This window comes from Xyrauchen texanus, chromosome 50 (assembly GCF_025860055.1).
Source record: "Xyrauchen texanus isolate HMW12.3.18 chromosome 50, RBS_HiC_50CHRs, whole genome shotgun sequence".
In the NCBI taxonomy this organism is placed as follows: domain Eukaryota; kingdom Metazoa; phylum Chordata; class Actinopteri; order Cypriniformes; family Catostomidae; genus Xyrauchen; species Xyrauchen texanus.
This window is the reverse complement of record NC_068325.1, coordinates 2,333,521-2,360,103: the sequence shown is the minus strand read 5'-3', so window position 1 is coordinate 2,360,103 and position 26,583 is coordinate 2,333,521. Positions and strand designations below refer to the sequence as shown.

At 38.8% G+C, this 26,583-nt stretch overlaps 2 protein-coding genes across 4 annotated transcripts in view; one reads left to right on the top strand and one right to left on the bottom strand.

The window, feature by feature from the left end:
* Positions 1–1,350: 1,350 nt before the first annotated feature.
* Positions 1,351–4,373, top strand: LOC127641410 (transmembrane 4 L6 family member 4-like). Its single transcript, XM_052124412.1, has 5 exons — positions 1,351–1,616; positions 2,486–2,575; positions 2,959–3,101; positions 3,202–3,385; positions 3,780–4,373. Exons 1-5 carry the CDS (start codon positions 1,443–1,445, stop codon positions 3,789–3,791), a joined length of 603 nt encoding a protein of 200 aa, XP_051980372.1. The 5' UTR covers positions 1,351–1,442; the 3' UTR covers positions 3,792–4,373.
* A 7,626-nt stretch (positions 4,374–11,999) lies between these two features.
* The window catches only part of LOC127641133 (WW domain-containing transcription regulator protein 1-like), a 69,019-nt gene continuing 54,435 nt past the window's right edge, over positions 12,000–26,583 (bottom strand). For 2 of the 3 annotated variants that reach the window (XM_052123916.1, XM_052123918.1), the window contains 4 exons: positions 22,179–22,399; positions 18,931–19,055; positions 18,615–18,727; positions 12,000–16,727 (listed from right to left, as the gene is read on the bottom strand). In XM_052123916.1, coding sequence (XP_051979876.1) covers positions 16,546–16,727; positions 18,615–18,727; positions 18,931–19,055; positions 22,179–22,399 — 641 coding nt within the window. In that variant the 3' untranslated portion in view covers positions 12,000–16,545. The remainder of the gene's footprint in view (positions 16,728–18,614; positions 18,728–18,930; positions 19,056–22,178; positions 22,400–26,583) is intronic. The other variant, XM_052123917.1, reaches the window with a different exon arrangement.

Sequence of the window (26,583 nt, the reverse complement as noted above, 5' to 3'; positions counted from 1 at the left end):
GTGGTAAGTTGAGCGTGGATTGTGAAGGGTAGCATGAGCCTCCACATGCAGAGTCTCCGAGGTGTCATGCACAATGAGCCATATGATAAGATTCACGTATTGATGGTCTCAGAAGTGGAGGCAACTGAGACTTGTCCTCCGCCCCCCCAGATTGAGGTGAGTAACCGCGCAACCACGAGGACCTATTAAGTAGTGGGAATTGTGCATTTCAAATTTTTAGAAAAGGGGATGAAAATTGTTTTAAAAAAAAACACCTATGAAGAGATATAAAAAAAATGCTTTTGATCATGCCAAGTCCCAGGAAAAGTGCATACATGTCTAAGGTCAGCAGAAATATGGCCAAATTGAATTTTCACTGAAATTTTTATATATATTATCCATGATTCATCTCCGTACGCCATCTCCGTACGCCACACGCCAAGTCTGATGTGTGACTAGCAAGTGCACATGCTTACCGGTTCATCAACGTAAACATCTCTCTTTCAGAAGTTACAAATTGTTTTCTGGTATGATTTGATCACAATATTACAAAACGTAGGTGATGTATGAATGTAAGAGCTACTATTAACTCATGAAAAATACACAGTTAGCAGTGTTTTTATCCCTACTCTCCACCTTCATCGCTGCTTGACTTTGGTGAAATGAAGCCGTGTCACTTGAAATAAATATCTTTATTAAAAGAAAAAGACAATTTTGGCTCTGGTAAGTAGACAGCAGTATTTCTTCAAGATTTATAAATAGAAACAAAAACTTCACACACCTTGGTTGCGTCCCAAAGTCCAGCACAATAAAGGTATATCGAATTTTGGACGCAAACATGGCAGTGCGGTCATACAGTGACGTCATATGAAACAGGTCAATTGGCTTTGTACATGGCCAAACATGATTGTAGTACCATTACACATTAATGCCCAATTTTCATATTAATTTATTAGAGTAGTGTCCAATGGAAATTTGTACTTATCTGTGATGTATCTCATTTGTCTCTTGGTTTGGAAGATCAAACTGACCCAACAGGATGGACAAAGTGATTAACCCTATTTCATACCTGAAAATCATTTAGAAAAGATCGTAAAATGTTTTGGTAAAGTTACTTTACAGAATTATGAATTACACATACAAAAAGATACATTGTGCTGTTGGATCTTTTGCGTTCATAAAGCGTTGAATGTTGAGGGTTGGGCTGCCCTGAGTCATCGCTGATTGAATGTGGGGTCTGATAAATGAATACAGCTCTGAAGGTGCAGTACACACCGAAGTTACACATTAACAGACAGGTACTCATTACTGACATCACATCAGTGTGTATATATATGCTCACACTGACATTGACTTGGAAAAGCACAGCAAAGGAAGCCTTACTCGAACAAAGGACTCCGAGAGGCCAGACCCATCGCACACACTACCTGTGGACTGTATATCAATTGAGGACAGATTGAATCATGTGTTCTGGAGGATTTGCCAAATGCCTGGGGATCACCCTCATCCCTCTGGCCATCATCTGTATCCTCTGCAACATTCTGCTCTTTTTCCCTGTAGGTAAAGTGGCCGATAAGAGTAGTGACATCACAGAAGAAGTATTTTACTTTGGAGGAATTTTGGGATCTGGTGTGGTGGTAAGTCAATGTTTACGGAAGAAAAATATTTACTCTATTCCTCTTGTAACAGAAGTAAAAAACACACAATTTTATGTAAATTGTTGCATTTAACGTGACACATTTCTCACAATGCATTCACTGCAATGATTTAAGAAAAGTTAGACAAACAATTCATGAAGCACCAGGAATTTCATTTGGATTGCCACATTGAATTCGACAGTTTACACAAGAAGTGTTTTACAAACAATTTGTGAAAGACAAGCAGAATTAATTTAGCCGTTAACTGTTCGTATTTCTATTGTTACATTAATTGTTGGATTCAATTTCATTAATTTATGCAAGAAAAGTTTTACAAATAATTCTTGAAACACAAACAGATTTTTTTTTTATACAATTCTTAAATTGTCACATTCAATTGGATAATTTGCGCAAAAAAGTTTTACGAACAATGCTTGACTCACAAACAGATTGTTTTTTGCGTAAACTGTTTGTATTACTATTCTTACATGAAGTGTTGCATTCGATCTGGACAATTTACGCAAACAAACAATTTGTGAAACACAAGCAGAACAAATATTTGTGTAATTTGTTCGTATAACCATTCTTGTGTAAATTGTCGAATTCAATTCGTGAAATACAAACAGAACAGTTTTTTGCGTAAACTAGTCATATACATTTTTTTTTTACATGGAACACTTTTCTACATTTTTCATAAATATCTGTTGATTGTTTTATTGATATAATACTTGGTACAACAGCTAGTATTTTAGTGGGAATCAAGTAAAACTTTTTTAATGATTAATTTTGATGTTGTTTAATTTCTAGTAGAAAAGAATGTAGATTTAAATTTGTGCACTAAAGTAACATTATTGTTTCATCTTGTTAAGATGATTTTCCCTGCACTGGTTTTCCTGGGTTTGAAGAACAATGACTGCTGTGGTTGCTGTGGGAATGAAAGCTGCGGAAAAAGATTTGCGGTGAGAAAACACTATGCTTACTTCCAAAACTGAATGACATTTAAGGATTAGCTGCCCACTTGACAAATTACATTTTCACACCATTTCACCACACAATGATCATGTTATTCCCATCATCTGAGAATTCCCACCAGTGAAGGCCTTTATAAGTGTAATGTTAGTACTGTTGATGAGGAATATGCAAGTATCACATTCTATACATCAAATATTGAGAATTATTTGGAAACATAGTGAAAAAACGCAATTTATCATCTGCAAAACCATGTTACATGTTCAGAAATTAAGTTGATATAGAATCCATGGAGTTGATTGTATATTATATTATATTTCATTACACAGTACTATATCAATCATTTGCTTCTGTTTGGTTTTTCTTGTTCTAGATGTTTAGTTCCATTCTGTTCGCTGCAGCTGGAGCTGTTGGTGCTGGTTACTCTGTTATCGTGTCTTGTGTGGCCATTAATCACGGACCCAAATGTGTTACAGATCTAAATAACTCTAACTACACATACCCGTTTGAGAATGGGTGAGTGTTTGTCAACATATTATCTCTTTGAAATGATTGAAATCATATATTTCTCTAATGTAATGCACATAGATTTACATGGATATTTTTCTCCTTTCAGAAACTATCTGTCCAACCACACACTGTGGGATGAATGTTTGGAGCCATCCGGTATAATCACATGGCATCTGACCCTGTTTTGCATCCTGCTGATCGCTGGTCTGGTCCAGATCGGTCTGTGTGCCTTCCAGGTGATCAACGGACTTATCGGCACTATCTGTGGAGACTGCTGCGGATGCTGTGGGGTACGTTTTTAAAATCACACCTTCTTCAGGGGCTTTAGAATCCACAGGCTTCCATGTATATCTGTTTGACTGACTCAGAAAATTTGAATCATGATAAAATTTCAGTTTCAGAGTTTAAGGAATCCCAACTCACCCATTAAAAAAAACACGTATTTGGTTTCATAAAGAAATTCATATGTAGGCAGCATGTATATTTCTCTACAAAATGAGTTTCATACATTTAAGCATTAGCCTTTAGCTTAAAAATGTTTTATGATCATGAGAAACAAATTCTGTCAAGTGTGTCAAAAGTGTTGAATAGGAGTGTAATTACTAGTTAATAACATATATAACTTGTTTATAACATGGCTTGTACATGTGTTGACATGTGTAACTCCATCATTTTAATGTGCAGGACTCCAGTTAAACTACGCTGAATGGACTCCGATCAGAATGATTCTTCAGCAAAAATAAACAAAATCTGTAACTGTCAACATTCTTCACCTCATATGATTTCTATTTATACTGTTTGGATAGTTTTTGTTTGTTTGTTTGTTTATTTCTTCCATGCCTGCTGTATACAACATCTGCCTGATGGCTGATGGCTTATGAAGGCAAAATATATTTTTAAATAATATATCTGATATTGTTATAGAATATTTAGTACTTTCATACATATATATATATATAATAAGGTTATAGCACACATATACATATATATATATATATATATATATATTAACACACACACACACACACATATATATATAGGATATAGATATTTATTCAGAATGTTAGATAATGTTATTTTCTTACTACCATTTAGTTTTTTTTTCTTAATAATAGAAGGGAATGTGCATATATATATATATATATATATATATAAAATATTTCATAAAAGTATAACAGATTAATATTAATTTCATCTCAGGAAATTGGTTCAAATCAGTTGCTGTATTAGTACCATGTTGTAAAAGAATATTTGACGTAAAAACAAATAAATAAAAAGCACTGTCCTTGTTGTAACTGCCGATTTTATTTATTTAAATTATTTATTTTTTCTGAATTTTCTCTCAAACAAAAACAGGAAACAGACTGATGGGGAAGCATCATAAAAAAATACTCTAGCAATTTTAGGAGTTATTTCCAGGTTATAGAGAGAAGGCTTTGTGTAAATGTTTGTTGTTCTGCCTTGTGATGTTGATATGTTATCAGGGGTTTTATGAGGGGAATGTTGTTTTATGATGCGTTTACAGGTAATAGCTCACATCTTCACACAGAAATGATTAACTATATGCCTCTGTGACCCATGTGACTGATCCTTTATGAATAGGATCAGTCAGTCTTATTGTGGTATAAACTTAAGATGTTCTTTTATATAATAATTTAATATAAATTGATTGCAACTGAAACTTTTCATGTTATTGACCTGTAGTCAGACCTTAAAATATTATTTTATAAATTTTTGGTCACACTGTACATCGTACATTCATAACATTTCTAATCTTTTGAATGTATAATAACTAATATTTAAGCATTATATAATATATGAAGCGAATGCATATAATGTAATGAATGAACATTTTGAGTGTTACGGACTTTTTCAGTGCAACATTGAAGTGGCAATCAGAATTGTTATTTGGATTTCAGTGATTACGGTTTTTGAGCATGAGTAAGTAGTTGGTTACATCTCAGAGATGGTATAGTGATGCTTGACATGCAGAAAATCCTGCCAATATAAAATGATATTCAGTCCCCTCATGAAAACCTTCAGAATACAAAATTATTAGAAACCAAAAGGACTTCACAAGGACATTAGAGTGGAAATATTAGTGTGACACTTGCCCTCTGATGGACTCCACACATTATTTTTGTCATTCAAATATTTTATTGATTCCAAACTCAAATCAACACAACCAGTACATGAAAACACGGAATCAACATTCATCAAAATATGTCCCACCTGACCAGTGGTCAGACACACATACAAGCAGACAGTCCAAACAAAATACTCACTGACATAAAAAAAGAAATAAAAAGGGGTCAGCACATCAATCAATTACATACACACCATTTAAATTGTACCTCTCCACTGTTCCTCCCTGGCAACCCTCTAAGAAGGCCAACTAAGTGCCCCACTTCTTGTCAAAGGCAAACAAACTGCACAGCCTTCTATGCATCATCTTTCTCATGAAATGAGGGCGCACCAGCCGTCTTCCATCCCCTAAGGATAATTTTCTTGTCAGTCATTGGTAAGGGCCCAGTTTTTAATGTGTTTATTCCCCATGTTAACACCCACCCCATCATCCAAAATACAAAGTCTGGGGCAGAGTGAAATCTGACTGGTCAGGATCTGACAGACATAACTCTGAACCCTCGACCAAAACTCTTGAATCCTTGAATGTTGTGCAAGGTCAGGGAGTACGAGGAGCAGGTAATCCTAGTGGCTCCTTGGTTCTGGGACCTCACGCTCCTCTCGACAGCCCCACCCCCCCTCCCCTAGCGAATTCTCCTGAGGAAGGACCTTCTTTCTCAGGGACGGGGCACCATCTGGCACCTGCGACCAAACCTCTGGAATCTCCTCATCTGGCCCTTGGACGGGACGGGACGCGGAAGACGTGGCTTCATTCACAGAACTGTCTCGAAGGCATATTCCTCCACAAAAAAACTCCATCCAACAGGAGGAAAATCACAAAGAATGAACAGATTCATCCACAAATGTCCCAAAGCAGTGTTATTCCAAAAACAAACTCCAGCTGCTAGGTGGAACCAGCAGAAAAAGAAACACAACAGGCGACCAGTTCCTTGGATGGTCAAGAGTGTATTGAGTGAGTTAAATTCACTTTGTGTCCTTTTAAAAAAAAATAAAAATACACCATGACTTACTCAGTCCGTCAACTTTATAAAAGACATCCTTTGTGCAGGAATGTCAATATTTTGCGGCCATCCTTAGTATCCATTCTCAATCTTTCCGGGAACTTCAGTGTAAAAGCGATCTTACGTCAATGCAAAAGGTTCTTGAAGGAGTGTTATTCCACAAAACAAACTCCATCTGCTAAATGGAACCAACACAAACAAAAATGGTGGCCAGCTTCCTCAGACAGCAAAGAGTAAGTACAGCGAGTTAATCCACTCTGGAGCTACATGAGAAACACCAAATGGCTTACTCATCCATCGTTTCTATGAAGGACGGTGCTTCCTTGGGACACGTAATTACTTTGCGGCCATCCTCAGTATCTATTCTCAGTTTCTCCTGAAACATCAGCGCAAAAGCGATCTTCCGTTGATGAGTTTCTTACATTTCTTGAATCGATCGTGTTTCTCTCATTGAATTTTCAAAGTCCGGGAACAAGAAAATATTGTTATTCTTCCAGGAAAGCTTTCCTTTGCTCCTTGCCACGCGCAACACAAGATCTTTATCGGATGATCTCAGAAATTTGGCCAGAATTGATCGGGGCCTGTCCCCCTCCTCAGATTTGTGAGCTCACTTGATTTCCAGCTTGTGGCCTGTTATGTCGAGCAGACTCGGGAAGAGCCCGTCTAGGAATTTCACCATATCTCTGCCTTCTTCATGCTCAGGAATTCCAACAATCTGTATGTTATTTCATCTGCTCCTATTTTCAAGATCTTCCAACATTTCAAGTGGATTAACGAATAATTCCTTTCTGATGACTTCAGATAATCGATCCGTTTCTCAACATCTGCCACTCTTGTAACCAACTCTTGTAACCACTCGTTTCCATCACCGTAATTGATCGCCGTATTACAGCGAGATCCTCCAAGTCAGCCACAACCTTCGTCAGCATCACAGACATGTTGGATAGTTGACGCTGGATTTCACCTGCCGCACCATCCAAACAGAGTCCCTGGTCCGCAGCCCCATCAGAGGATTCAGCTTGAGCATATAAGTGTCTTTTAACATCTCCAGAGCTCGAGAATTTTGACTTCTTTGCCATGTTTACCTCAAAGCGCAAATATGTAGCTGGGTTTAGTGAATCTCATTGGATTATATCATGAAAATAATTTAAAAAAAATAGCAAAGTGCGCAGAGCTCATCGTTTACACGTCTGCTCCTTGCATGGTGCCACGTGACCCCTGACTACACACATAATTATAGAAAGTGATATTTTGGATGGTTTTCTTATGTCATTATTTTCCCTTACATCTACCTATGATGTTTTTGCACCAAAACAGTCATAATTTATTAATCAAAATAATGTTCCAACCCGAAACTGCTGCTGGTCATTTCATTGTAAATGTTGTGTTGCCATTCACGTGCATGTACATCCCCTCATGGCAATGGTATTCCCTGATGGCAATGGCCTCTTTCAGCCAGATAATGCAGCCTGTCACATTGCTGGGCATAGTTTGAGGAACATGATTAAGAGTTCAAGGTGTTGCCCTGGCCTCCAAATTCCCCAGATCTCAATCTGATTTAGCATCTGTGGGATGTGCTGGACCAACAAGTCTGATCCACGGCAGTTCCACCTCGCAACTTATATGATGTTTTGGTCATAATGTTTTGGCTCAGCTGTGTATTTATTGTATATTGCATGTTCATATATTTGATGTAGTGAAAATTGTTTTTACATTTCACAAATAACATCTCCATGCTCGTCAGACATCGCCATTATGGAAATGACATCAAATTATGCTTCTTGCTAAGGTTGGGGTTGATCAGTATTCCCTAATTTCACAAGTTGGATGTCCGACTTTGATAGGATTTACAAGAATTATTTCCAAGTAGGAGGTGAGAAAATTCAGATTTCCAAGTTGTCTGGATCGCAGCATTACTTACGGGTTTGTTGTTGGCTCCAATATAGTTTTTTACAAAATATATAGAGTTCTGGCAAACTAGCAGCAATCTTGCCATTACTTTGACACTTGTTATTTTCACATGCAAAGGAGCTTGTGATTCGCCACGATTGTTTGCCAGAAGTTTCAGCAAATTCTGAATAGGGTTGCCACCCATCCCGTAAAATACGGGATCGTCCCGTATTTAAAGATTAAATTATGCGTCCCTTATCGAATCAATATGGGATGGATTTGTCCCGTATTTAAGCTGGTCAGATGGAGTCATGGTGAATTTACACTAATAAAATGATTGGTGAAGTTGGAAAATGTGCATATGGTGGGTAAAGGTAAAGGACCGTACAAAAAGTTAACAAATGGTGCCAAAACTGTGGATTTTTTTCTATATTAATGTTCAATAACATCATTTATAGAGTCATAAAGACAAGTACAGGTGAAGGAAGAAAAAAAATAAGCATAAACCAACCAAAATATTTACATAAAGGAGACATAATCGAAAATATACAAATATATTTTAAACATATAAAAATATATATATGTCAGGTGTCAGGCAAGTTCTAATTGCAGCATATAAGAAAGGGTACACACTTTGTATTGATTTTAAAACTTCAAAAGTGGCAACCCTACACGCAAAGGTAACATTAGTTCATCATTGATTGGGTGAGAACAGTTCAGACTTACTGGCTGTGAAAATCAGCATGTGGGGCAAATTATACTACAAGGAAAAGTTAGTAAAAAAACCCTGCTTTTGCACAAGCTTATGGTGTCAAACAGTGCAAATAAACAATGCTTTTCAAACACACTAAAACACTGTCAAATATAGTGTTATATGACCATTTTGGGCTTTTAATGGCATTTCTAATGACCATTCCATAACGTCGTAAAAATCCAATTTTGGTAGTAAACTTATTGTTTACACTCAACCTCAATCCATTCCTGAACAACGTGTGCAGTGTGGCAGGGCGCATTATCCTGCTGAAAGAGGTCACTGCCATTACGGAATACCATTGCATTGAAGGGGGGTACCTGGTCCGCAATGATGATTAGGTAGGTTGCACATGTCAAATTGATGTCACAGCGAAACAGCGCATGCGAACATGGCCATCAGCGTGATGTAAATCATAAGCAGCAGGGTGAGATGCACTGTGTGTTGAGACACATTCCTCCCATAACCATCAATAAAAGTTTTTGATTTGTTCCACAGTAGACCTTCTATCAGTTGGGAACAAAGGGGATAACCTTTGCTGCCCTCATGCATCTATGAGCCTTGGGGCCCAACACCCTGTTGCCAGTTTGTGTTTTGTCCCTTCTCGGACCACTGTCGTTAGGTACTCACCACTGCTGTCCGGGAGCACCCCACAAGCACTGCCGTTTCAGAAGATCTGAAATGGCCCAGTCATCTGGTCATAACAATTAGGCCTTTGTCAAAATCGCTCATATCTTTACCCTTACCCATTTCTCCTGCATTCAACCTATTGACTACAAGAACGGATTGTTCGCTTACTATGTACCCAGACCTTCACATGTGGCCTTGTTAGGAGATGATCAATGCTATTTGCTTCACCTGTGAGTGGTCATAATGTTTTGGCTCATTGTTGTAAGTAGTTTGAAAGTGTACTGCAGAGCTCTTTTGGCGCACTTTGCTGGCCGTGATTCCGACTGATGGATGTTTTTTTTCCAGGATACTGGGTTGTGTATTTCTTCACAAGGAATTCTACAATCAAATCACGTTTTTATGGCTTCAACAGAAGTACAGGTCCTTCTCAAAAAATTAGCATATTGTGATAAAGGTCATTATTTTCCATAATGTAATGATAAAAATTAAACTTTCATATATTTTAGATTCATTGACACACCAACTGAAATATTTCAGGTCTTTTATTGTTTTAATACTGATGATTTTGGCATACAGCTCATGAAAACCCAAAATTCCTATCTCAAAAAATTAGCATATTTCATCCGACCAATAAAAGAAGTGTTTTTAATACCAAAAAAGGTCAACCTTCAAATAATTATGTTCAGTTATGCACTCAATACTTGGTCGGGAATCCTTTTGCAGAAATGACTGCTTCAATGCGGCGTGGCATGGAGGCAATCAGCCTGTGGCACTGCTGAGGTGTTATGGAGGCCCAGGATGCTTCGATAGTGGCCTTAAGCTCATCCAGAGTGTTGGGTCTTATGTCTCTCAACTTTCTCTTCACAATATCCCACAGATTCTCTATGGGGTTCAGGTCAGGAGAGTTGGCAGGCCAATTGAGCACAGTAATACCATGGTCAGTAAACCATTTACCAGTGGTTTTGGCACTGTGAGCAGGTGCCAGGTCGTGCTGAAAAATGAAATCTTCATCTCCATAAAGCTTTTCAGCAGATGGAAGCATGAAGTGCTCCAAAATCTCCTGATAGCTAGCTGCATTGACCCTGCCCTTGATAAAAACACAGTGGACCAACACCAGCAGCTGACATGGCACTCCAGACCATCACTGACTGTGGGTACTTGGCACTGGACTTCAGGCATTTTGGCATTTCCTTCTCCCCAGTCTTCCTCCAGACTCTGGCACCTTGATTTCGAATGACATGCAAAATTTGCTTTCATCCGAAAAAGTACTTTGGACCACTGAGCAATAGTCCAGTGCTGCTTCTCTGTAGCCCAGGTCAGGCGCTTCTGCCGCTGTTTCTGGTTCAAAAGTGGCTTGACCTGGGGAATGCGGGGATGTTTCTACTCCAGACTCAGTCCATTGCTTCCGCGAGGTCCCCAAGGTCTGGAATCGGTCCTTCTCCACAATCTTCCTCAGGGTCCGGTCACCTCTTCTCGTTGTGCAGCGTTTTTGCCACACATTTGCCTTCCCACAGACTTACCACTGAGGTGCCTTGATACAGCACTCTAGGAACAGCCTATTTGTTCAGAAATTTCTTTCTGTGTCTTACCTTCTTGCTTGAGGGTGTCAATGATGGCCTTCTGGACAGCAGTCAGGTCGGCAGTCTTACCCATGATTGCGGTTTTGAGTAATGAAACAGGCTGGGAGTTTTTAAAAGCCTCAGGAATCTTTTGCAAGTGTTTAGAGTTAATTAGTTGATTCAGATGATTAGGTTAATAGCTTGTTTAGAGACCCTTTTCATGATATGCTAATTTTTTGAGATAGGAATTTTGGATTTTCATGAGCTGTATGCCAAAATCATCAGTATTAAAACAATAAAAGACCTGAAATATTTCAGTTGGTGTGCAATGAATCTAAAATATATGAAAGTTTAATTTTTATCATTACATTATGGAAAATAATGACCTTTATCACAATATGCTAATTTTTTGAGAAGGACCTGTATATACAATCAATTAAGAAACCTCAGAGCTGATGGTAGATCTTTCTTTAAAGGTTTATAAGTTAGCGTTAAAAATAAATTTCCCTATGGAGAAAATCAATGGGAAACTTTACTTGCAAAACCAGACCATTGTGCTCTATTCCCAACATTATGAACATGGACCTTGCTAGAAATATTACAACTGTGTGCAATATCAGCAATCCCTCGCTAAATTTCAGGCCTTGGTAATGAACTATACCATAAATATTGGTAGTTTACAATGTTGTATCCACCTACTTAGGATTTGAGGCAGTAGCTGAAAAACCAGCCCTTAAAAAAACCCCATATTTGTTGACCACTAATCTGAATATTACATGGGTGGTGCTTCAATGTTTAACAGTGACCTTTTAACATTTTGCCATTCAAATTTTCAGACACAAATGGCCCACAACAACTGGTTACATTGAAGTCATAAATTACCTGAATGATTAAAAAAAAAAAAAAGCACATATACAGTACATCCATGCTAATAAAACTATTTTATTCTTTTGTTTTTTTATTTCACTGACCATTGTTTTTTACAACTCATCTCTACATGTTAAACATACAGTATGCCACTACCATGTTTCTGTTTGTTCACCAGCATGTGACCAACATTCTCACAGAGCCAGTAATCTTACAAACCCCCTCTCCGTGCTGAAGTGTAGTGCACTTCAAATCTCCGCCATACACAGCTACAGATCATAATCCCACCCCACAACAACTCATTAGAAAACAAAGAAAATATACTGTTCCCAACCATGTCATGTTTAATGTACACTCAAACTGAAGTCTTTTGATCTCTCGTGCATGATACAGGTTTAGAATAGCAGTTTATATCATAGAAAATTAAACAATCATAAGAAGTCATCGCTCACTGCATAAGTGTCTCAAGACCTTCAGATTACTTTAGTGGTCCTACACTGAAAAAACATCGACACTACTATGTGGACTCTCTGGAGTATCCTCATCAATGTTACAAAATGGCAGTGCTAAAAAACCTAGTGAGCAAACTATGTAGGCTGCATTTTAAGGCATCATGGGTATGCTACTGACTGTTCCATCTAATTAAAAATGGACTACTTCATCCAATATTTGTTTGCTACATCTTTTTATACACTTTCAGGTATCTCGTTGTTAGCTTAACAAGCTAACGTGAAAATCCTTTGAGTCTCTTGAGCGCTATTTGTAAGATGCAGAGTTGCTACCTATGTACAGAGTTTCAGATCATTTATGATGCTCCATTTCAGCTTAGATACTGCCTTAGAAGACAGCTGCCTATGTAGAGAGCAAGGCAACTCACTAGGTTTTGAAATATATTCCAGAGGAAAATGGTCACACGGGTTCTAGTACAGCTCGTAACGGCTCTTTTTGACCCAGAACTTAACCATTCAGTCCTTGTAAAGGACGTCATGAGCTCAGTTTGACCAAGAATTACTATTTTGTCTTAAAGGGATAGTTCACCAAGTCTCTCATTATTTACTCACCAAAAGATGTCTGCACAATACTCAAATTCAGCACTCTACAAAGCCATCATAAATGAGTGACAGTAAGGTGGGTCTATAAACCATCAACTCTAGGAATATTAAACAAATCAAACATGCAATACAAAAAAAGTAGACCTGTGTAGAAAAAAAAACAACATATTTATATATATACTGTATATATTGAACTGGATTTCAGCTGGGCTAATAAAATCAAGAAAATCCACATGTTGGCCCCACAATAATCTAGTTTGAATGTTTAATCATCCAACTGAAGGTAAAATTATCTCTGGTATCAGAAAATACTAATATATAGAGTGAGGTCCAAAAGTTTGCATTGAACATATTGGTTTAAAATCTCATTTAAAACTGGAGTTTTAGAATTCTGAAAAAAAACAAACAAAAAAAACAACAACAGTATGATGCAAAAAATAAGAAATATATAAGATTCTGCACTATTTCTGGGTCACAAATCAAATGTTAGCCAAGCAGCATTTCACTAGTGGAGACTTTTGGACCCCACTGCACATTCCCTGAAGATATTGCGCAACACTGTTGGATGAACGCAACGCCATCTTGCTGGAACGTCAGAGCGGGTTAAAGACCAGAGTTCACTTCAAAAAGGATTCTCACAACACTCGCAACTAAGTAAAAACCTTTACTTCAATATTCACCTCAAGATCAAGATACTAGATAGAAGTATTTCTAAATCCTTGACTGATCTGAAGTGCTTTGATAACTATTTAAAAAGACGTTCAGAGCTCTTGATAAATACTAAACTGCAAACTAATTAAATGCACCAGATGCCAAGAGCACACATCAATGGTATTTGACAGTATACAAAACAAGAATACTGTAGCAGTACATAAAAAAACATGATATGATAAAACGTTTGACTACAAATGCAAACTGTATCATCATCAGCTCACTGGACACATTAACTAAACTGGAAAAACAATAATGCAAACTTCTAAAACACATCTGAAATAGTTCTTTACTGTATATAATATAGACACGATTTAAAGCTTTTCAAAGCACACAGCTGCTAATGTTAAAAGAAATATATATAAAGTGTCAAATTGACTTTTTATTGTCGTTTTGATGCTTGAATCTCATGAAAACATGTCCAGGTTTCACTCCAAAATCTCTCTCTCTCTCTATATACAGTATATGTACTATATAAATGTAAACTATATCAAAAGGAAATTAAGTCTTTTATTTAGGACCAAAAATATTTTTTTGTGACATTATTTTCCAGACAGTTAAGCACAATTATCCGCAAAACTCTAATTATTGTAATGCAAAAAACCTCATTTCACATTAATGTAATAAATTCAGGCATTGTACCTTTAAGGTTGTTATTAATTTTCATTATTGTCAATGGTAACTCTCTTTAGATTTATATTAATATAATATAATACCGTAATAGTTATGGTAATTAAAAAAATCATTTTTTAGTACATTAAAAACAATTAAGCAACATTTTTTATTAACATTTTTGTAACTCTTCATAAATTAAGGAAGGAGAACAAATGCTACCATGATGTATACTGTAAATACTCTACAACCTATAAACTTAATACATTGTTAGTAGTAGAATTTGTTTTACATGTTACGAAAATGAGAATTTAGGGGGAAATAAAAACAATGTCACCATGCAAAAAAAAAAAAGTGCTTAATATTCATTATAAAAATCGAATTACTTATTTTTGTTTTGATTTCTGAGTGAAATATGTATTAAGCACATTTCTCCCCAAAATGTACATTACCATAATTCATTATTTTTAAAATTCTCATTAATGTAATGCATCCAGCAATATTAACTTTGAGTTTTGCTTCAAGTTTTCATCATTCTCAATACTGATCTGCATAGGCTTATCATTACTGTAAAATAGTACAGCAATACTTACTACAGTAAAAAGAAAATATAGATTTTAATTAGGGCTGTCAATCCCTTAAAATTTGCTATTGAATTAATTACATGGTGTACATTTTAATTAATGGAATTAATCGCATATATAAATATTTGCTGAGAAAGCCCCTCATATAACAATTCAATATATAATGAAGAAATAATAAAAATAAAAATCATTGTTCTACAGTCCACAGCAATTAATTTTGTAATTGAATTCATTATTCAGTCTGAGATTTATTAGGTCAGACGGACGCATTTGAAGTTTGGTTGCGTTGCATCATAAACATACTATTTTTAGGTCACTTTGTAAAGTTAAAAATGTAATACTTAGAAAAAACACTTCTTGAGATGCCCAAGTTCACATTTGCACTCCATCAAGTTGCGTTTTGAACGCAAGAACGTTTCCTTGTGTTGTGCTGTCTGCTGAAGGGTTGGTTTGTTCTCTGTATAAGCTGCATGTTACCTATACAGCTGAAGTTGTGTTTACTGCCCTCTGGAGAAAACAGGTGGAACTTCAAGCTTGAATTGCTCAAGACATGATTAATTGAATATCTTCAACACATTATTAGTTATATAATTAATCTCACTAAATTAGTGCGTTTAATTGACAGCCCTAAATAAAATTATTTAAAACAAAAATATCAGCATAAAGGCAGTAGACCAAATGCTACCATGATGTACAAATACTTTCAAATGTTTAATACCTCATTAAAGCTGCAAGCAGCGATGAACGGGCCCTTGCACCCTGGTGCATGTTGGGGCTGCTGTGCCAGGGGAATGTCACTCCAGTTTTTTAGCACTTAAATGTTAAGAGTGTATCACAATGTAAAACATATCATTTTCTGTTGCCAGCAGGGGGTGCTATGACTATAACTGAATAATGGGATATAGAATTGTTCAGGCCGGGACTGTATAAAACACAAAGTTTGGAGCAGATTGGACATTTTATGTTCGAGTCTGAGTATGTTTAGGTCATCAAAATGCGATTCATTTGGGAAAGAATAATAAACGCCTAGAAGAACAATAGGGTCCTCGCACCATCGGTGCTTGGGCCCTAATTATTTTTTTGCACATTACGGTAATTAGAATGAGATTTTTCACATTGTAGTTAAAAATTATTTGGGGAGAGAAATATGTTTAACTGTCATGAAAACAATGTCACAATGCAAAAAAAAGAACACTTAATGGTCCTAAAATGTCCTTCATTTTCTTTATGCTAAATATAATTTCTTATTTGTTTCTTTTGATTTTGGAGTAAAATGTTACCTGGACATTTTCTTGAATGTTAAACGGTTAAACATGATTGGGCAGATTGATTGACGGCCACTGTTAGGACACTATCCGGAAAGGATGTGTTGATGTGGTCATTTTGAACATAATCAAATCTATCCAATTTCAGTTACAAAACAAACACATTAGTCCTTCTACACTACGGCTATTACTGACGCGTGCTCGTATATTTGTTCGCAGGCTAAACACTTTGGTAAATATTGTTCTTTGACTCAGCAAAAGAAAAGGAAATTCAGAGTAGTGTGTGGAAACAAAACAAAGTGAAACTATAGGAGTAGGCTGATTGTGTATATATAATATATATATGTACGTAAATATAAAAGTCTATAGTGTCCCAATTGAGTCTAGAGCCAGGTGAGGAAGGGTTCACTCTTGTTCAGGACTGACTCCACATCGTTCAGGATGGGCATGAGGTCAGCGCCCTCCAGGGTGCCCAGGTCCACATTGGTGCCGGGCATGGAGTCCAGAAAGTCTGGGAAACGACTCTGTTGCTGTACATTCACACTGACCGGCACCATGTTCTCACCTGCACACAGAGACAAGAGGTCAGTGAGGAAAACATAGTGGCACTGTTCTAAACTCTAGTGAGCTGTCTACCTAAACAACAATTAGTGGCATCATTGTCGCATTCCCAATGCAAAGGCTGTTCCAAACTAGGACTGGGAGATATAATGAATATTCACACAATAATATGTGAACACCAAAATGACTTCAGTCTGCTTTTTATTTGGCAAATTGAAATTATGCGACTAATTGTCCTTGTCTCGTGATTCGCGAGTATGAGAGAGTCAAGATACAGGTGTTTAAATAGCGTCTCTGATTTAGCAAAAATGTTGTTAGAGTTTGATTTATTTCCCAGGAATCAGTTTAAACATTCACATGACATTTCTCATACATAAGTTTTAGTAAACATACATGATGAGCCAACACATTATGAGCACCAGCCTAATATGCTTCTAAACAGTGCCGACCAGCTAAGGTATGGACGCTACGAAACCCCTGAAGGTGTCCTGTGGTATCTGGCACCAAGACATTAGCAGCAGATCCTTCAAGTCTTGTAAATTGCGAGGTGGAGCCACTGTGGATCGGACTTGTTGGTCCAGCATATCCCACAGATGCTCAATAGGATTGAGATCAGGGGAATTTGGAGGCTAGTGCAACACTTTTAACTCTTCATCATGTTCCTCAACCATTCCTGAACAATGTGTGCAGTGTGGCAGGGCGCATTCCTGCTGAAAGGGGCCTCTATCACACTCCCTCCACCGTCTTGTTATCTTCCAACAGTACATTCTGGTGCCATCACTTCCCCAGGTAAACGGCACACATGTACACAGCCGTCCATGAGATGTAAAGAAAACAGGACTCATTAGACCAGGCGACCTTCTTCCACTGCTCCAAGGTGCAGTTCCGATACTCACATGTCCATTGTAGCCACTTTTGATGGTGGACAGGGGTCATCATGGACACTCTGACTGGTCTGCGGCTATGCAGCCCCATAAGCAGCAGGGTGAGATGCATTACGTGTTGTGACACATTCCTCCCGTAACCATCATTATCATTTTCTTTGACTTGGCCACAGTAGACCTTCTGTCGGTTTCGGACCAGTCGGGATAGCCTTTATTGCCCTCGTGCATCGATGAGCCTTGGGTGCAAACACCCTGTTGCCGATTTTTGGTTTGTCCCTTCTCTGACCACTGTTGGTAGGTTCTCACCATTGCTGACTGGGAGCACCCCACAAGCCTTGCCATTTCATAAATGCTCTGACCCAATTGTCTGGTCATAACAAATTGGCCCTTGTCAAAGTCACTCAGATCTTTACTCCTGCACATTTCTCCTGCATTCAACACATTGAATACAAGAACTGATTGTTACCATCTAATCTATCCAGACCTTGACATGTGGCCTTGTTAGGAGATGATCAACGTTATTCATTTCACCTGTGAGTGGTTATAATGTTTTGGCTCATTGGTGTATATGTAGGTAAATACTGCTGTTTATTAGGGGTCCAAGAACTGAAGGTGCTACAGCCCTATTGTATTTGTACTTTTCTTTTTATTATTTTTCTTTGTCTGTGAAAAAGTGTCGGGGCAGCAAAAACCACAAGTCCTATAGACAAAATTTGGCAGGATGTTACTAAATATGTATAAATCTCCACTTGCACAATCTTCTTTTGTTTTTGGTGATTCGCATTCTTCGTGCATATCGCCACCCAGTAGCCAGGAAGAAGAATTTATAGTAAAAAAGGACTTAAATATTGATTTGTTTCTCACCCAAAACTATCATATTGCTTCTAAAGACATGGTGCATGATGCAAAGTGAAGTATGCAACTTTAACAAGAAATCCTGATACAGCAGAAACACTCACTGTTTTTGAGTATGTATGTGGTGATGTGTGTTATGTGACCTGCTGTACCTGTGTCCATCTCCTCCATGTTGTTAAGGAAGTCTTCAGGAGTGGTGGGAATGCTGTAGCAGCCCAGTCCGAGTCCGCTGTCTGTGCTCTGCTCTCGAGAGTGGTACGGCCCACTGCGAAACACAAACATGCATACACAGTTTTAAAACAGCTTCACTCATTTTCAAACTCCCCACAGAAGTCCGAATCCCCGAAGGGATCTGTAGCCATTCCTAACTCTAATAAGAGATTAGAAATGTATTTTTACATGGAAATAAATAGACACACATCTCCTTTAAACATTACACCCGAGAGCTTCTGCTATAGAGACACTTGCCTGTTGAGGAAGGGATCTGTGCTGTTGTTGGGCATGTTGCCCTGTGTCATGGCTGGAGAGCTGATGGTTGGTGCCACAGATGCCATATTATCAGAGTCCATGGGCAGCTGCCGGAGCGCCACCTCCTGGAGAAATACAAACACTGTAACCTGACTGAATATTTTCATATGTCAGTAGTTTTTTCATCATGGACAAATATTTTATGTAGTATTGGTTTCCATATGTTATCAGATTTCTTAGGTTTTCTTCTTATATTACAGTGGCAAGAAAAAGTATGTGAACCCTTTGAATTTTGCTGGGTTTCTGCATTAATTGGTCATAAATTGTGATGTTTTCATGTTGGTATACGAGATGCCCTTTTTACATAATACCTAGTGCTGCGTGTTCTTCCCAAACTATTCAACCTTAGTTTCATTAGTCCACAAAACATTTTCCCAGTAGTGTTGTGGAGTGTCAGCATTGTTTTAGTTGGAAGCAGCAGCTTCCTCCGTTGTGTCCTGTCATGGACACTATGCCCGTTTAACATTTTCCATATATAGTAGACTCATGAACAGAGATGTTAATCAGTTCCAATGATTACTTCAAGTCTTTAGTTTGCACTCTAGGGTTCTTTTTTTTACCTCATTGAGCATTTAGCAGTGTGTCCTCTGAGTCATTTTGTTTTGTTTAAGTTTTCTTTACAATGATACCAATTTCTTTTATTTTTTGTCAAGTCTTAAATTTTGGGTATGCCACTGAAACAGAAACTCTTTAAAAACACAAACAGATTGTGTTTGTTCATTACTGTGACTAAGATGAAGATTAAACCAGATTTCAAGACAAATTTATACATAAATGCAGGTAATTCCATAGGGTTCACATACTTTTTATTGCCACTGTATACATATTTTCCACCATTGTTTATTGGAAGGTCCTTTCCATATTTTCCCATTTTTTGATATACTGTACATCCTTTAGCTGCAGTCTTAAATAATAAAACAGTCAGTCAGCCTGATCTGCTAGGCTTAAACCTCCCAACAACATCAGTCAAGAATGTATAACTGATGACAATACTATCTATGGGAAAATGTGTAGTGTTACCTTAGTAAAATGTTCAAATCTAAACAATTCATTACACTTTAGTAAAACATTTAACCTGTTAAACTGGATGGTTAAATATTAATGTTTGAGGAACTAAAACTCTGAGAAAGATTTAACTTTATTGATTGGAAACTGAACATAAGATTTAGTTTAGATACAGCTACATAACTGTCAATAAACTGACATTAGTTCCTTCCAAAAAATTGCTTTAAAACCTTTTTGTTCAGAAATGTTGGCATGCTTGTCAGGAACATAAAAATGACTGTAAAGCAGGGATTCTCAATGTGACCACAAAATAGGTTGTGATAGGGTTGCAGACAGCAAATGACCATTTATTCTTTCATAGTTAGGATAGCAAAATAAAAAAAGATTTATCGACATCCCATATCTTTTGTTGTTTATGTGAAAGGCTGTGCGTCCAATCAAAATTCGACAATATTTAGGTGCAAATTCATCTGTCACTTGGCAATATTCCTCATATGAGAAATATATTTGGCCCAGTGTTTGTCGCACGTGTTAGGCTGGTTAAGTCACAATTCTGCTTAAATTAATAATGTATCAAATTAAAATGAACTTCAATTTTAATTGAACAACATTAAATTAATTTTCATTAACCTTTAACCAAATATTTTAAATTGAAGTTAAATAATCTTTATAATATTTTGGACATTTTATTTTATAGTATATTTCTGTACTTTACTTGTTAATATTAATTGTTCACTTATTTTACACAATTGTTATGTCACTTTATAATACTTAATTGTTGCGCAGTTTTTATTCTACACAGCTTGGCAGCAAAAGCTTTGGAAATACAGATGTACAGTTGTCATGCCAATAAAGCACAAGAAGCCCCTCAGATGTTTAAGCCAAATGTATCTTTGACAAGTTGCAATACTATTGTAGGTACACGTTACTATCCCATGAGAACACAGGGATCAAGAGCCGCCGTCAGATTCAAAAAGTTTAATTAGGAGTCTTGCGATGCTGAGGGAGTCATCGATCTTGTGGTACTTGAACAGCTTATACATTATCGCCCGGTGTCACTTGAGGAGGACATCCAACTGGCGGAGGACCGTATATCGGTGTATCAGAGGGTGGAAGAGCCCTCTCACTCGCCCTCTCCCTCTCTACCCTCCCCCTCTGTCCCCCCCAATCTGTCCCTCTACTGCAGCCCATCCCAGTTCCCAAAAGGCATGGAAATGTGCCACCGAAGGCAGCTCCCTGTTCACAGGGGTTTGTCCCAATACCGGTGGCCCCAATGTCTATTCACTCTACCCCTCAGGTGGATGTACCCGCCGACACAGGTTCGGGTGTAACGCCTGTGGTCCGGGTCCCCGACACTCCACAGGCTGCCCCCGATCAAGCAGGAGTGTACAGAATACCGGTGAGTGTCAAGGACCGTACACTTCAAGCCTTGGTGGATACGGGCTGCAACCAGACCACCAGGGCTGGACTGGCAATCTGGCATACCAGGCATTTTCCCGGTGGGCCAACGCACTTTGGAGCCGATCATGGGCGGACTGGCCAGTGGAAGAAAAATGAACACGTTTAACTTGAATCGCATGCGTTAACACGTTAATTCTGACAGCTCTACTGGGAATGCATTCATACTGCATACCTGCATACATAAAGAACATAATTTATTAACGGCCGAGAAGTGCGCTCATTATTAAAAGCGGTCTACATTCACTGATAGATTTGGCACTTTATAGAGATGGATCAGATTATTGTGTTTATATATAGTGTCTATGGGCAAGGCATTCGGGGTGGAGTGTTCTCGCTAAAACAGCTGCAGCTATTCAGTCCAAAATACTGCGGGAAACTTTCAGGGCCATAAACTGAAGTCTGACGCATCAGGGTTTTTGTCAGGTTGTTTTTTGCTCCCCACAAACACATGCAAATACCCGGTCTTCTCTTAGTGTTTGTCTGCATCACTTGAAGAGTTCTAGAAATGTCTAATATAAACACATCCTGTGAGGTCTGACTTTTTTAATAAACTGTCCTGCTGTGTGTTTTACTGAAGCTGTACTTACACAGGGATGATGACCTTATATGAATCATTCATATACTTGAGCTGTGATTTATGTTTCAGACACTTGCTTAAGGTGGTCTGAACAGACTCTTTCACCACTAGGGGGCATGAAAGCTCAATACACTACAACACTCACCTGTCTTATGAGCTCCTCCTGTCTCCTCTGAATGCGCTCTCGCTCCATCTGTATGCGCTGCAGTCGCATCTTCTGCTGGTGTTGCTGTGCGGTCATGTTCATCATGCTGGCCTGAGAGTTCTGCTGCTGCTGGGAGCCAAGCGTCTGCGCCTGCACCTGCACCTGCTGCTGTTGATGCTGCTGTTGCTGCAGGTGCTGAGGATGTGCCTGCTGATTTAACACTGCAAGAAAACACACAACAAACACACTTCACATTATAGCTGCAGTCTGAGCAGATATACAGACACAGGTCTATCAGCAGTTGACAGGTCCAGCAGTGTGAGATGCTATACTCATAATGTTTTCGGAGTCCAAGTTAGTGTTCGAGAAACCTTTCATTACATTAGCAATTCTGTTTGTTACCACTAGAGGCAGAGAAATGTCACTTTACACACTCACCTTAAGGACCCAATCCAGCTTTTTGCCCTAAAGTTTCAAAACCACAAAGCTAGAAATTGTGACCAACGGGTGAAAACGAGACTGAATCCGAGTTGCTTTAGACTGATGTGTAGTTACACACACACATTGACTCAATCAGGGCTGATACATGGCCAGAGTGATGCACGAACACTGTGTTTACCAAGATGATGGAAAACACACAGAACTATTGCTTAATAACAGGACTGTGTTGGATCAGAGCTGGTTTGCTCGAAACACACACTGCAGATGCGAGCAGAAGGATCTCTCTGTGAGGCTTACGAGTTTCTTGCACCAAAAACTTAATTTAGTTTTATAATTTCCCACCCTTTGTCTGACCCTTACAATTAAACAGGCAGATTTTTTATTTTGTTTTGCTACTGTACCATTAAAATCCTTTGGCTAACCTCTGGAACACTGTCAATCATCAGTGTGGGCCTCTTTGTCTCTTCAAGACAAACTTTTATGTTGGTTTGGCAAAGCCTTGCGCGACAGTTTAGAAGCATTTAGAAGTTTGAAAAGTTTCGAGTCCTTACAAATAGATAGACACCCTATTGCTAAGGTGTTCTGGGTAGTTACTAGGCAGCTGCGGTAGAGAGAAATGATTTATGAAAGTAAAAAGTGGTAGGTAGACAGACATGGCTAGCTATAGCTCTAATTTATAAAAGTAAAATGTGGTAAGGAGAGAGACAGACAGACATACAGTAGTTGACTAACTAGCTAGTTAGCATTGTGTAAGACATCTCTGAGAGAAGACAAAGTGTTCTGGTTTGTCAAAAGCTGTTCTGTCGAGGTAAAAAAAAAAAACAGACAGAAATTAAGTGTTAAGCAGGTCACAGCTACTGTGAAGTGTGATTTGCTTGTGATCATTTGGAGCATATGTGTATCTGTATTTGGTTTGTTTATACATCATGTAAACCATTTTCAAACATTCCTGTAAATGGCAGATTTGAGAGAATGCACTAATAGAACACAATCATCCTGCTCTTCGGATCATGTTAACTCTTGTACAACTCTTGGATTACTGCACAGTTTATTTAACAAAAAAAAGCGTAATTTTATTTGCGACACCACAGCTGGTGATCCGAACAGCTTTTTCAATTCTTTTCAACAGTATTCTGTCCTGCTTTGTTTAATGTCAAGAAGTGAAACTAAATTTTTCTTTGAAGCTGCTTCCCTCTCCACCCACTTGCTCCCCTGTGGCTCCCAAGGGACTGTACGATTTAAATGAGAGAGGATGGGATGTAGACCACAGAGATTTTAGGAGGGTTTGTTGCTGGCTCAAGCCTTAGATGCCTCCTCTCCTTTGTATCAAGCTGTTCACCTGTTCAGTATGAGTGCTGTAATAACCTGGGCTAAGCCCTTGCTGACACAGCTGTCACTGAGATTGTATTCATTATGAACACATTAAAACGATCATGCTTTGTTCTCAGCTTGCTTTCGTTCTGAAGGCCGAAGCCACTCCCCCTGCTTACTCCTCTGTGACTCCCGAGGGACTGTATCAGTGAGATGCGAGAGATTGGAATAAAGAGCGAACAAAATTTAGGAGGGTTTGTCGCCGGATCAAGCCTTGCGTGCCGCCACTTGTTCATATCAAGCTGCTTCACCTGGACATGATGATCTGTGCCCCACAATTGCCGCACATGATACGATCACGTTCGGCGGAGATGAGGGAATGCTATAATCGCAGGAGGCTTAGCTTTCATTAAGGTGTTTATGCACATTAGCTTATTAGGGTATACACTCAGGTAAAGCACTTACTGTAATTCCCCAGAGGGTGTGAAATGGGAAAAAGGATCCTCTGAGTTGTTGTTTAGAGTTTTCGCTTGAGCCTTTAAAAGGTCTTCATTGTGGTCACGTGCCTTCGAGCTTCCCTACCCCTGCTCTCATTTCCAGAGCTGCACATTATGACTGGAAGTTCTCCTTGTTCAGTGAGAGTTCAGGTCTCTTGTGCAGCCGCCTTGTTAAAAGTGCCATGCTATGAAGTGACCAACCGACAAGATCTCTGCCCAGGAAATTGGCAGGTCTATGGGTAAAAAGTAGAATGACAACCATGGCTAAATATTGTCAGGAATTGACTTCTCGCTTTACCTGCTCCTGTGAGCCAGGAACGAGAGTGTGACATTTCCCCTGATTTGGGAGGTATTCTGGGAAGCAGAGGTGGACTTGTTTGCCTCCCCAGACACCACAGATTGTCATTTTTGGTCCTCCATGACACAACATCCACTAGGCTTGGATGCCTTGCCTCACAGTGGCCAGCGAAACGTGAATATGCTCTCCTATGGTAAATTCTTTTGAAGGCGGATCTGATCTTGCAAGCGTGAGGCACTATCTGGCATCCTCAGCCAGAGCTGTGGTGACTTCATGTCTGGCCCCTGAACTGGGCTCGTCCAACACAATAGGGTAGTTGCAACCAGTGCAAGGCACCATTCTACATTCTACACCATTCTCCCCTCAAGGAAGCGACTGTATGCCTTAAAATGATGACATTTTGCTGATTAGTGTTCCTCCCTGGGTGAGGACCGCATTGCCCAGTGCAGACGAGCATTGGTGTTAAACTTGATTACAGGTTACCTGTTTGAGCCTTTAAAGATGGTAAGCTTCTACTCACTTTGGCATCAGTCAAACATGTTGTGGACCTTCAGGCTTTTCTGGTCAGCAACTCGTGTTTAGAGTTCGGACCAGGCCTATCAAAGGCCATCTTCAAGCCCACAGATTGATAGGTGCCCAATGTGCTGGCAACCACCAAGTGTTCTCTATTTCTTCCTTTGAGTTAGATGAGGCTAAAAGACTACACATGCTTTGTCTGTGAAGGAATTGTGCAAGTACATTGAGTCCATTTCGGGTGTCTGAACAACTCTTTGTTTGCTTTGGAGGTGGTTCACAAGTTTTGACCATCTCGAGGCAAAGAGTGTCCTGTTCCAAAGAAAAGCCTGTTGGCTTGTGTCATTATATCAAAGCCCTTGGCCATGTGCTTCCCACTAAGTGAGAAGATGTGTTAAGACATTGGAGCACTACCTGGATTGTGCCTCTGTCTTGACACTGAGCCATATGTTTTATTGTTCCTCCACATTCCTTCTGATTTTTCAAGAGCCTTTTTACTACCATGTTGGCTAGTGGGCATTGCTCTCTCAGTAGCATGGCTTTATTGTATTGGAATTTAATGTCAACACCCCTAGGAGGGGCTCCCACAGCATTAGCTACTGACACAGCATCTTGTTCCCTCTTTTCAGGGAACCAAGGTTACATCAGTAACAAAGTTTTCGAACAAAAATTGATTAAAGTGTATGTGGCCTTATTCTGGTGCATTCACGTCATGAGACTTTGATTTGTAAAAACAGTTCACGTCTTCATAGAACTTGTAACTACAAGTCAAATCCACAGTTGGCCTTCTTTGGCCCAGGGGTAATCGGCAGGCCAAATTCGCTAGGCCATTGGGCTCGAGGAAACCCAGAGGCGGCACGATGAAGCCCCGGAAGTGAAAGCAACTGGACCTGGCCTACAATGCCCTCATTTGACCTGAGAGTAGAAACATAATGCACAAGAGAATAATAATAAAGAAAATAACCCCTTAACTGGCACTTAACCAATTTCCTTGTTAGACTAAACACAGCCATTACGCAGTCTAGCTCCTGTTCAGACAATCATCTGTCCCATGAATAGGAATATGTACCATACAACTGGGCAGGGTAAACAATAAACCAGATCAATGTCATGATGCACCACCAAACTTATGCATTACCACTTTACATGGGCTCTGAAAAATAAAAAATAAATCACCTTCCTCCACAACCGTAATGATGCAGAAACCACAGACTGCCATGGTCTGCTTTCTTTATTAGACTTGCAAATGTTTCTTCACATCAAATAGATCTTCAAAGACCACTTTTATGGACAAGGGGGAGGATTTGGCAGCTGAGGGTTTAAGGTGAAGCAAAGACTGCCATTT